General features: G+C 61.8%; 2 protein-coding genes across 5 annotated transcripts; one reads left to right on the top strand and one right to left on the bottom strand.

Moving 5' to 3' along the window:
• The first annotated feature begins 772 nt into the window (after positions 1-772).
• On the top strand, positions 773-9,017 carry CRLF1 (cytokine receptor like factor 1). 4 transcript variants are annotated; one of them, XM_079328300.1, is made up of 8 exons: positions 775-963; positions 5,105-5,383; positions 6,711-6,840; positions 7,118-7,287; positions 7,524-7,681; positions 7,761-7,929; positions 8,121-8,303; positions 8,388-9,017. In XM_079328300.1, exons 1-8 carry the CDS (start codon positions 903-905, stop codon positions 8,747-8,749), a joined length of 1,512 nt encoding a protein of 503 aa, XP_079184426.1. In that variant the 5' UTR covers positions 775-902; the 3' UTR covers positions 8,750-9,017. The 4 variants fall into 4 exon arrangements, with proteins under 4 accessions (XP_079184427.1, XP_079184426.1, XP_079184429.1 ...); XM_079328303.1 differs by having other exon boundaries at positions 778-963; positions 8,446-8,597; XM_079328302.1 differs by having other exon boundaries at positions 779-963; positions 8,121-8,299; positions 8,446-8,617.
• A 184-nt stretch (positions 9,018-9,201) lies between these two features.
• On the bottom strand, positions 9,202-11,652 carry REX1BD (required for excision 1-B domain containing). Its single transcript, XM_079328307.1, has 5 exons — positions 11,593-11,652; positions 10,915-10,997; positions 10,249-10,453; positions 10,082-10,170; positions 9,202-9,736 (listed from the first exon to the last, which is right to left on the bottom strand). Exons 1-5 carry the CDS (start codon positions 11,593-11,595, stop codon positions 9,664-9,666), a joined length of 453 nt encoding a protein of 150 aa, XP_079184433.1. The 5' UTR covers positions 11,596-11,652; the 3' UTR covers positions 9,202-9,663.
• Between the last annotated feature and the right edge of the window lie 84 nt (positions 11,653-11,736).

Here is an 11,736-nt window from a genome sequence, read left to right as displayed (position 1 = left end):
GGAACGCTGTCCCCTCTCCTCACACCCGGAGACACCCCACACGTGGGGACAGTGGCATTGCCGCCACCATGACTTGTTGTCCCAGGGTTCTGTGACCCATCCGGGGGTCTGCAAAGCTCTCGGTGCCACCCAGACCGCGGGCGGGCACTGGGGGATGCCCAAGTGAGTGGCTTTGTCCCGATGCGGGTGGCACAACCGGACGTGCCACCACCCGTGGGGACAAAAGCCGCCCCAGTTTAGGGGGAGTTGGACCACTTGGGGTGGTTTTACCATTTCTTCGGGGTGGTTTTTTCCACTTCTTTGGGGTTTTGAGGAGGAAAGCCCAGAAGTGATGGATTCGACAGAAAACATCGGGATTTATGGGATGATATTCCTGTTTTCAACCCAAAAAAAAAAGCAATAACAGGGGTTTGGATCTTAAAGGCGCTTGGAGCGTGGGGAAGCCGCGGCGGGGGGGCCCGTTCAGCGGCGAGAGCGGCCCCGGGGGCGCGGGAGGGTCCGCGAGTGACTCAGCCGTGGGCCGGCGGCCCCGGGGCGGCTCTTACTCACCTACCGGGGGGGTCGGGGGGAGCGGGACACCGGCCCCGGGGGGGGCTGGGGGGGGTCAAGCATCCCGCGGCGGCAGCGGGCACCGGGCGGGGGCCAGTCCCGGAGCCGGTCCCGGGCTCTGTCCCGGGGTCGGTACCGGAGCGGGACGGCGGGGGGGGGGGGGATGGCGGGGCCGGTTGGCTTTCTGCCCCCCCGGGGGCGGTCCCGGGGCGGGGCCAGGGCGGCAGTTGGGGCTTTGGTAACCGGGGGTTGCTCAGACTTGCTCGGGACTTCCCCGGACGTGCCGGTGCGCTCCGCCGCCCCGGGCACCGACGGGCACCGGAGGAGGCCATGCGCCGCCGCCGCTGCTGCCGATGCTGCCGCTGCTGCTGCTGCTGCTGTGCCCGCGCCTGCCCCGCGCCGATCCGCTCTCCTGTGAGTACCGGCAAGCACCGGGCGGCTCCCGCAAGGGGGCGCGGGGAGGGCGGGGGTCCCGTCGGGGCCACGCGGGCGCTGCGGGAGCCCCCGGGCTCTCCGGTGCCAGCACGCGGAGCCCCCCCGGAGCTCCACCGCTCTTTCTGTGTGTTCTGTCCCCCCCCGCACGGGTGCCGGGATGCGGACCCCCCCGGGGCTGTCCCGTTCCTCTCCGTGTGTCGCGTCCCCCCCGGCCCCGGGATGCGGAGCGGTCCCGGGCGCGGCGGGGGCACCGCCGGGCGCACCTCGGGGCTGCGCTTTGCTTGCTGCGGAGAGGGACGGGGACCCCCCCGCGGAGGGCAGCTGGGACCCCCCCATCGCCTCCCGAGAGGCAGCCGGGACCCCCCATCCCCGTCCCGACAGCCCAGCCGGGACCCCCCTCCCGCCCCTTCCCCGCAGAGAACAATAGAGGAACGTTTTTTGTGCTGCCCCCCATCCCCGAGAGGAGCGAGGAGAGCCCCCCCTCCCCCGGAGCAGCGAGTGCTCCCTCTCCCCACGGAGAAGGGGGACCCCGAGAAGGGCCGGTCCCCCCTTGTCCCCCCTCCCCGCCGTCCAGCCCCCCCTCCCGCGGAACAATGCGGCTCCATTCCCCACCCAGGACAATGGAAACCCCCGGCCTCCGCCCGGAGAACAATAGCGAACCCCTTCCCCTCGCGACCCCCTCGCACCCCCGGGAGCCATCGCCCCCCTCTACCCCTCCCCGAAGCCTCTGAGACCCCCCCCTCCCTCTGTCGAGAATAACGGGGTCCCCCCTTCCCCCCAGAGAGCCGCCCCCCCATCCCAGAGAACAATGAATCCCCTTTTCCCACCCAGAACAATAGGGATCTCCCTCCCTACCCCATGGAGAACAAAGACCACCCCCCCAAAAAAAAATCCCCCTGGGGGGTCCCGCAGTGATGCCCAATTTGGGGGCCCCACCCGGCGGTGGCAGGTCCGGGAGGTGCCACCTGTGGGCTGAGCTGCGGAGCGGCCTCAGCCCCGCGGGGATCGGGGTCCCCCCGGCCATGGGGGGGTCCAAGGGGTCCCCCCTTCCCCACAGAGCCCTAAACCCGACGGACCCCCCGTCCCGGCCGCCGCCCCGCTGCCCCCCCTGCCAGGGGAGGGTGAGATCCCGCTCCCCGCAGCAGGAAGTTTGGCTTCCTCCTATGATGGGAATTTCTCAAGGCCAGGGATGTTCTCCGCTCCGACGCGCCAACGGGACCCGCCAGAAACGGCACCGCTCGCCCGGCACCTCCCGCGACCCCTCCCGCGGACCCCCGACCCAACCCCGTCCCGAACGGGGAGTCCTCAGGGCGTTAATTGGGGCGGGAATTGCTGGAGGAATAGGGTGGGGGGAAGGAACGCCCCAAAAATCCCCGGCCAGTCCCGGTGGCTCTCGGTGCCCACCCCGGTGCCCACCCAGTGCCCGGAGGGGTTGATCCCGCTGGGAACAACACGAGGCCACAGCCGGACCTTGGTGGGGCTGATCCCAAACTTTTCTCCTCCCAATCAGCCGAGTCTCCCCCCGAACCCCCATTTCCCCCTCCCCACGGGGTCCGGGGCAAGCGCTGGCCCCGCGGCCCCTCGACGTGCGGCGCTGGCGAAGGCGAAGCCAAATCTCCTTTTAGAGAGCGAAAGTTTCCCCTCGGTGCAGCTCGGCCGCGCTGGAATGCCTGGGCTTTTTATAAATACCTCCTCGAGCCCAGGGATGGGCACGAGAAATGCCAGTCGGGGATGAGAAGGGGAAAAAAAGACTGGAGAGCAGAGTAGAAAGAGGGATAAAGCGTTTTTTGGGTACCGTGTCTGCCCGCAAACCTCGCTGCTCGAGTTTTAGAAGAGCTCTAACTACACACATATATTTAATTTTATTTTTCCTGTGGAATTCAGAGCTTCCCAAATTCCCTTTTGTTCTTCAGGGCAATTATTTCTATTTCCTTTAACCCCCTGCACAGCTCAATAAATCTTTTTTAACTGTGTGATCTCTGACACTTATCGGAGGGGTTTTTTTTCCCTTTCCCCCTTTTCTTTCCCAACCCCTTAAAACTCCGATATAAAACTAAAATGAAATCCGGCCCTTCGGAAGAAAAGCATAAACGTTCCCGACACCTTGAAAATGTGGTTTTACTTTATAGCATTACTTAGCACCTGATCAGCTTTTTTTTTTTTTTTTTTTTTTTTTTTTTTTTTTTTTTTTTTTTTTTGCAATAGAGAAGCCATAAAACCCCCGAGCAGGTATTTTCGTTGCAACTTGCACATTCCACAGCCTGCCTGCGTCTCTCCGGCCCTTTCCTCTCCGTTCGGAAAACTTCACACTTTTCCCTTTTAAAACACATGTTCGGCTCTGCGGCCGCGCTGAGGGGGGAAAATAATTCCAGGGGGAAAAAAAGTATAATATATATACATATATAATTGGCCCCTCTAGAGAGTCCGGCTTGGAGGAGGGGAAAAAAAACCAAAATCCAGAGGGAAAAAAAAAAAATACAGAGAAAGAGAAAATTGGCCCCTCCAGAGGGTCCTGCTCGGAGGATGGGAAACGTGTCTGTTTTACGGCGCTCGTGTGAGTTTCTGGGGCTGTTTAGATTAAGATTGAGGAGAATCAGGGCTCGCAGCGCCGGCTCCGTTATCGGCACCGCCGCTGCAGCTCCGGGCTCGGCTCGTGGCGGGGTCGGAGCGGGGTGGGCTCGTTGGCAGAGAGGGGGGATGAGGTTTCCAGAGGCCTGGCTGGCCTTGGGAAGGGTTTGTTTTGGGGGGTGGGATGAATCCATCACCATCCGTGGATGTTCGGGGTATCCCGGAGTGCTCAGCACCGTCCCGTGGATTTTTGGGGTGCCTGGTACCACCCCATGGGTGCGCCGGGGGTACCTGGTGCCAACCCACGGATGCTCAGGGTGCTTTGGGGTGTCCGGCACCAACCCACGGATATTTGGGGTACCCCGAGCTGCTTTTCCCCGCTGGATTGTCTTTACCCCCCCTCACCAGCATCCCCCAAACACGGCGGCAATTCCTAATTAAATCCCCCCGGCGTAGCGAGGATTTCGGAGCTCTAATTGCGGAGGGCGGGCAGCGGGGACCCCTCATTAGGATTTCTGCGGCGTGACGGGATTTTGGGAATGCCGGGCGGGCGCTGAAAGCCGATCGGGGCCGGGAGGTCGGAAGGGCGGGGAGGTCGCGGCACTTTCCGGGAGGTAATTTGGGATATTAGCCCGGCGCGTGCGGATGGAGCCGATAAGGGCTTGACGGACACGGAACACCCCGGAGCGGGGCCGAGGGGTCCCGGGATAAACCGGGCTGGGAATTTCCCCTCGCGGAGGGAAATGCCGGACCTCGGAAAAGGAGGGAGGGGGGGGGAAATCCCCTGGAATTTTCCTTTTTGTCGCGGAAAAATTTCCGAAGCGGCGACCCAGCCCCGCCCCAGCCCTGGGGAGAAAAAAAAAAAAAGAAGATAGAAAGTGGATATAAAAAGTGATTCTAGAGTTCTAAAATAGATGTAGATATAAAAAGAGATATTGAAAGTTAAGATATAAAATGCATGTTGATATAAAAGTAGGCATAAAGTGTGTTTAAATAGATAAAAGAGGTATGTATTGAGATACAGAATAGATATAAAACTATTTAAATAGATACAAAAGATATAAAGTGTCTTTAGGTATAAAATATGTAGAAGTAAAGGATAGATATGAAACGCATTTAAACCAATGTAAAATAGAAACCAGTGTGTTTAAACTGATGTGAAATAGAAACCAGTGTGTTTAAATTGATGTAAAATAGATATGTGATGATTTAAATCTATATAAAATCGATGTGTGATTTAAATCAGGATAGGCTTGTGATGATTTAAATCGATGTAAAATAGCTAAACAATGCATTTAAATTAATATAAAACATATACGATGATTTAAATTGATATAGACGTGATGATTTAAATCGATGTAAAATAGCAAAACAACGCATTTAAATAGATATAAAACGTGTTTAAACGAATACAGAAGAGACTTAAAGGCGTTCAAATCAACGTAAAGCAGATATAAAATTTATTCAAACAGATACAAGACATACTTAAAGAGCCCCAAGCTGCACATAATTGATTTTTTTTCCCCCCCGCTCTCTGTCTCTCCGGCTGCAGACCCCGCCGTGATTTCCCCCCAAGACCCCACCCTGCTGATCGGCTCCTCGCTGGTCGCCACGTGCACGGTCAGCCCGGACTTTCCGCTGAAAGCCGAGGATCTGTACTGGACGCTGAACGGGCGGCGCCTCCCGGCCGCCTCCTACGCCGCCCTGGGGCCCTCCACGCTCAGCGTGGCCCTCGCTCGCCTCAACGGCTCCAGGCAGCAGTCGGGGGACAACCTGGTGTGTCACAGCAGAGACGGCGGCATCTTGGCCGGCTCCTGCCTTTATGTTGGATGTACGTGGGTGCCGCTGTTTGTGCCGGGGTTTGGTCACTCTGTAATGGGGTCTGGTCAGTTTGTAATGGGGTCTGGTCAGTCTGTAATGGGGTCTGGTCACTCTATAATGGGGTCTGGTCAGTCTGTAATGGGGTCTGGTCAGTTTGTAATGGGGTCTGGTCAGTCTGTAATGGGGTCTGGTCACTCTATAATGGGGTCTGGTCAGTTTGTAATGGGGTCTGGTCACTCTATAATGGGGTCTGATCACTCTATAATGGGGTCTGGTCAGTCTGTAATGGGGTCTGGTCAGTCTGTAATGGGGTCTGGTCAATCTGTAATGGGGTTTGGTCACTCTGTAATGGGGTCTGGTCACTCTGTAATGGGGTCTGGTGACTCTGTGCTGGGGTATGGTCAGTTTGTAATGGGTTCTGGTCATTCTGTGCCAGGGTTTGGTCACTCTGTAATGGGGTCTGGTCAATTTGTAATGGGGTTTGGTCACTCTGTAATGGGGTCTGGTCAGTTTGTAATGGGGTCTGGTCATTCTGTGCTGGGGTCTGGTCAGTTTGTAATTGGGTCTGGTCATTCTGTGCTGAGGTTTGGTCACTCCGTAATGGGGTTTGGTCACTCTGTAATGGGGTCTGGTCAGTTTGTAATGGGGTCTGGTCACTCTGTGCTGGGGTCTGGTCACTCTATAATGGGATCTGGTCAGCTTGTAATGGGGTCTGGTCAGTTTGTGCCAGGGTTTGGTCACTCTGTGCTGGGGTCTGGTCACTCTATACCAGGGTCTGGTGACTCTGTGCTGGGGTCTGGTCACTCTATGCTGAGGTCCAGCTGCTCTGTCCTATGGTCTGACCATTCTGTGCCCAGCTGCAATGTGTGCCAGGGTCCAGCTGGTGCTGGGGGTCAGCTGTTCTGTGCCAGGGTCCAGCTGCTCTGTACCGGGTCTGGCCAGCACTGGGATGTGCCTCCCCCACGGGAGAGAAGCCGGGGATCCCCATGGAGGGATCAGAGCCCTGGTTATCACCAAAACGTGCCAGGAGCTGCCCTGGTGGAGCCACAACCCCTGTGCTGCTGAGAGGCCGTTTCGGCAAAGCCTCGGTTAAAAGGCGCTTGTCCGAACCAATAATCGTAAGATTTTATCTCGGGCTATTTTAAGGACGATGCTCCATCCCAGGAATACAGAATCGGGACGGGGAATGCAGCTCGGGGTTGTTTTTTGGGTCGCTACGCATTCCTGGGAATACAGAGGCTCAGCTGGGAACGCAGCTTGGATTTGGGGTTTGAGTCTCCGTGGCTGGAAAAAAACCAGCTCTGGAACATCTTGTTTTTGGTTTTTGTCTCTCCCAGTACCCCCAGAAAAACCAGTCAACATCACTTGCTGGTCCAAAAACATGAAGGACCTGACCTGCAAGTGGGCACCGGGGACAGAAGGGGAGACCTTCCTGCACACCAACTACACCCTCAAGTACAAACGCAGGTGGGTGCTCACCTTCATCCCTGTTATTGTTAAAAACCTGGGACTGGGATTTAATGGGAAACAGGGAACGGGCAGCTCGATGCCTCCTGGCTGACTCCTGCCGTGATGAGTTTCCTCATGGAGCTGGGAAGGGTGAGGAGAAGCTGCTGTGGGCCTGCTTGAGTTTGGTGAACCACGGGGCCGGTCCCCCAATTCTGGAACAGCCAAAAAACAACCCACGGGAGTATCCTGGGGGTGGAGGAGCGGTGCTGGTTCCTCACCCATCACCTGCCCACAGGTGGTACGGCCAGGACAACACCTGCCAGGAATATCACACGGCTGGAACCTACTCGTGCCACATCCCCAAGGACCTGGCTCTGTTCACGCCCTACGAGATCTGGGTGGAGGCGTCCAACCGCCTGGGGGTGGCCGTGTCCGACGTGGTCATGCTGGACATCCTGGACGTGGGTGAGGCACGGCACGGGCGCGGTGTCACCGTGTCACCGCCGTGCCGGTGACCCGGCGGGAGGGGCCGCGCCGGGCTGGGGCGGCGGCAGCAGGAAATGGGCGATATGTGAGCAGAATTGCTCCTAATCGAATTAGGCTGTTTGCTCCGAGTCGCTTTTACATCCGCGGCTCCTTAACCCTCGCGGCCCCGCGGCGCTGCCCCCGCCGTCGCCGCCAGCCCTGCGCTGTCCCCGCAGTCACCACGGACCCGCCGTCGGACGTGCATGTCAGCAGGGTGGGCGACCTGGAGGACCAGCTGAGCGTGCGCTGGAGCTCGCCCCCGGCCCTCAAGGATTTCCTCTTCCAAGCCAAGTACCAGATCCAATACCGGGTAGAGGACAGCGCCGAGTGGAAGGTGGGTGGCCGAGGGTCCAGGTGCTCCCAAAATGAGGGGGAATGAGCGAGGCCACTTGTCCCATCTCCTCCCTCCGCAGGTGGTGGATGATGTGGGCAACCAGACCTCCTGTCGCCTGGCCGGCCTGCGCCCCGGCACCGTTTACTTCGTCCAGGTGCGCTGTAATCCCTTCAGCATCTACGGCTCCAAGAAAGCCGGGATCTGGAGCGACTGGAGCAACCCCACGGCCGCCTCCACCCCGCGCAGCGGTGAGTGCCGCCGGTGCCGCCGGGGACCCTTCCCCGCTCCGTGCCCCGCACCTGGATTTCTGGCAAAGGAACCAATTGGGAGCTCGGCTTTCCCAGCTGGGAGTCAAAACCTGCTCGTGTTCCTCACGGCGGGGATGGGAAGGGTCGAGGTGAGTCCCTCCCGTGTGACATTGAGCCCTTTGTCCCCGCAGAGCGAGTGGCGGGGGGCTGCGACCCCAAAGGCGGGGAGCAGAACACGACGCTGCGGCGGGAGCTGAAGCAGTTTTTCGGGTGGGTGAAGAAACACGCCTACGGCTGCTCCAACCTCGGCATCAAACTCTACGACCAGTGGCGCGTGTGGCTGCAGAAATCGCACAAAACACGCAACCAGGTAGGTAAGGAGCCTTTCGCACTTCTTCTCCCCGGCTGGGTGGGAACGGGGAGGGGGGGGGGGGACGCGGGGTGACCCCCCACCCCAGGGATGCTGGGGGGTGACGCCGACCCCGGGGCGACGCGGGGCTCTGCTCCTCTCCGCAGGTTCTTCCCGGCGATAAGTTGTAGCCCGCGGGGGACCGAGCGCCGGCAGGATGGGACGGGGCGCCCGGCGCCCACCCGGGACCGCCCGCGCCCGCCCCGGCCCCGCCGAGGGGGCGTTGGGAGGCGGCCGGGGCGCAGCGCGGCCCCGCAGCCCTGGGGGATGGGGTGGGCTGAGCTTGGGGGGCCGGGCTGGCCCAGCCCCGGGGGCTCTGTGGGACAGAGCAGAGAGGGGACCCCCCATCCCTGCCCGGCCGGAGGGGGCACGAGGGCTTTGCTCCGCCAGCCGGAGCAGCCTCTGGGATGAAAGGGGCGGCGGGGGCTTCCCGGGTGACCCCCACCCTCGCCGCAGTTCCCCCTCGGGAAGCGATTTTGGCCGTTTTCTCGCCGGGGTCCCACGTGCGAGTGCACGGAGGGGGGGTCCGTCCCCGGGGAGCCACGCGGGCTGATTGGAGGCTGCTGGGGTTTGCCCAGTGCCTGCTCCAGTTTTGATTCAAACCAGCCTTATTTTGGTTCCATTTCAGTCAATTAGGAACAGATTTAAGCTTAATGCCAATAAACCTCTGAAACCCCACCGGGGTCTGCGTCAGCGGAGTGGCAGTGCTGCGCGGGGACGGGGATGCAGCGGGCAGCCAAATGGGGCCCGTGGCCCCTGTCACCCCATCCCGGGGCTCCCAGGGGACCCAGCCAAGGTGGAGGGGGTGGCACTGGGGCAGCAGGGGCCACACGAACCCTTGAGATCACACCAGCCAGGCCAGCTCCACAGGGACAGGTTTATTTGGGGTGACCATAGAAAAAGCGCTTGTGGAGCACCGGAGCTGCAGTGGGGCTGGGGGCACAGCTGGTCTCCAAGGTGTGGTTTTTGGGGGACTGCTCCCATGACACTCTGGTTGGCAGCAGGGACAGTGCCCACCTCGATGGGGGCCAAAGCATGGCAGCCCCTTGGCACTGCAGGGCATGGTTTGCCTTTGGCACAGCCCCGGCACAGCCAGGGAGGAGAACCAGCCCCATGCCGGACCCCTCTGCTGAGGGACACTCAGGATTTAGGGGGACCCCACTGGTCCCAGAGGGGGCTTCCCCACCCATTCCAGCCTGTGCCCCAGAAAAGGGGCCCAGAGGACAATGCCCACCTTGCCAAGGTGCACCGGGAGCGGGTGGGGGACGAGCGGGGCCCCCGTTCCACCAGCCCGGCCCCTCCAGCCGTTCCCACGGGGACACCCATCACTCAACTTCTTCCGAATCGTACTTAAGGTCCTGGAGAATTTCGCTGATTGCCTCAATGGTTTTAATTAGCCTACGAGAGCGGATGGAAACTATAAATAAAGCCCATATGGAGCGTATTATGTGGGCCGCCTCGCCTTCCCCGCGCTGTTTATGAAACACTCAGCCCGGGGAGGCCGAGGGGACGCGGCCACGCAGCGCCGCCAGACCCCGAAGGCACCATCTGGGCCCCCCTGGGCCGGGGGGAGGGCGGGGAAACACAGGGAAGGGGCTCCTGGCCCGGGCTCCATGATCCGTGTGCGCCCCTTCCAATTCCAGGATTCTGCGGGCTGGGGAGGGGGTGCCGTGCCAAAATAGGGATGGTAGTGGGGTCTTCCTTCCCAAAATGAGGGGGGACAACAGCGAGGCCACCACCTACTTGTGCTTGAGCTCCTGCACCTCCTGCTGATGGGCGTCCACCTCGGGCTGGTCCTGTGCCTGCTGCCGGGCCAGCTGCAGCTGCGCCGTCTGCGGGGGGATACCACAGGAGCTGTGACCCCCCAAACCAGCCCCAGGGACCCCCCCCACCTTCACCCCAGCACCCACCAGCTGCAGCTTCTCCTGCTCGCGCTCCTGGAGCCGGGCCAGGTGCTGGGCCAGCTCGGGGCGGCCGAGCTCGTCCCGCAGGCGCCCGGCGATGAGCAGCACCTCCCGGGAGATGCCGCTGAAGGCCACGGTGACCTCGTGCACCAGCTGCCGGTACCGAGGGAAGTCATAGTGGGGGGCGCTGCTCAGGTACGCCCGGTGGCCCCTGAGGACAGAAGCCACTGTCACCACACCCGGGGTGCCCGTCCCGGAGCTGAGCCCCCTTTGCTTTGTGCCACACTCAGCACCAGGAGGGTTTTGCTGCCTGTTCCTGCCTGGGTTTGGGAGCAGGACCAGGCAGCCTCACACAGGACCCAGCTGCAAACTGCTTTTTTTGGGGGGGGTAAAGTAGGGGGTTTGGATTTTTTCCTCCTTTACACACAACCCTGCATCCCAGCAAGTCCATGGCCTGCTGGATGCTAAAATAGGATTCAGGTGTCCAGCGCTGAGTCCCGCTGCCAGCTGGAGCTCATCAGCCACCCCCGTGGCCCCGTCCCAACAGGATGCACAATAACCGGGATGAGGGATCCGGTTCCCCGCTGGGGGTGCCGTGCCCCGCCCCGGGAGGTGCCGCGTGTCCCGCGTGCCCCCGCCCGCCCCGGTACCGGAGCCGGTGCGGGTACTCACTCCTCGAAGAGCCGGTACGTCTCGACCCGCTCGCTCTGCAGCGCCCGCAGCCGCTGCAGCAGCTCCCGCACGGCCTCGCCCGTCTGCGGGACAGAAGGGGACGCGGTGGCACCAGTGACCCGGTAACGGGCTCCGGGCACAGCCGGTACTGCCCGGCGGGATCATCAACAGCACCGGTTCTGGGGGTCGCAGCACCGGCACCGGGACCCGTCGGCCTCGTGCACAGAACGCAAACAGGCACCGGGACCCCTCACATCCCCCTGCCCACCCACCGGGCCCCCAGGCCACCCGTGCACGAACCGGACTGACCGGGACACCCCGGCACGTGCCCGCGATACCGACGGGCACCGGGACCCCTCTCTGCGTATGCCCGGACCGGAACCGGGACCCCTGGCCACGCTCACACAAACCCAGACGGGCACCGGGACCCCCCGTCCGTGTGTGCACGGACCCGGGATGTCCCCACCCCGCTACAATCGCACCGGGAGCCCCCCGAGCACGTGTGCACGGACCGGCACCGGGATCCCCCCGGAACACAGCACAGACGGGCACCGGGACCCCCATCCCGGTCCCGGGATCCCCCCGTCACCACCGCGCAGGGACCCGCTCGGTCCCGGGACTCCCCTCCCGTCCCCCGGGGGCAGATCCCGATCCCGTTCCCGTCCCGGTGCCGCTCACCATGGCCCGGCCCGGCCGCACGGCGCAGGCCCGGGGCCCGCGGGGCGGAGCGCGGTTCCGCCGCCACCTGCCGGCACCGACGGGCAGCGCCGCCACTGCCGGTCCCGGTCCCGGGTCCGTGCAGCCGCCTGTGCTGAGCGCACG

The sequence above is a fragment of the Erithacus rubecula genome, assembly GCF_903797595.1.
Source record: "Erithacus rubecula genome assembly, chromosome: 28".
In the NCBI taxonomy this organism is placed as follows: Eukaryota; Metazoa; Chordata; class Aves; order Passeriformes; family Muscicapidae; genus Erithacus; species Erithacus rubecula.
This window is presented reverse-complemented; position numbering and strand designations above follow the sequence as displayed.

Coding starts and splice junctions, on each gene's coding strand:
- CRLF1 (XM_079328300.1), top strand. CDS start 903: ATGCTGCCGCTGCTGCTGCTGCTGCTGTGCCCGCGCCTGCCCCGCGCC. Junction 964..5,104: donor CCGCGCCGATCCGCTCTCCT/GTGAGTACCGGC, acceptor CTCCGGCTGCAG/ACCCCGCCGTGATTTCCCCC. Junction 7,930..8,120: donor CGCCTCCACCCCGCGCAGCG/GTGAGTGCCGCC, acceptor TTGTCCCCGCAG/AGCGAGTGGCGGGGGGCTGC.
- REX1BD (XM_079328307.1), bottom strand. Junction 10,454..10,914: donor ACGTACCGGCTCTTCGAGGA/GTGAGTACCCGC, acceptor TTCTGTCCTCAG/GGGCCACCGGGCGTACCTGA. Junction 9,737..10,081: donor GTGCAGGAGCTCAAGCACAA/GTAGGTGGTGGC, acceptor CCGCTCTCGTAG/GCTAATTAAAACCATTGAGG.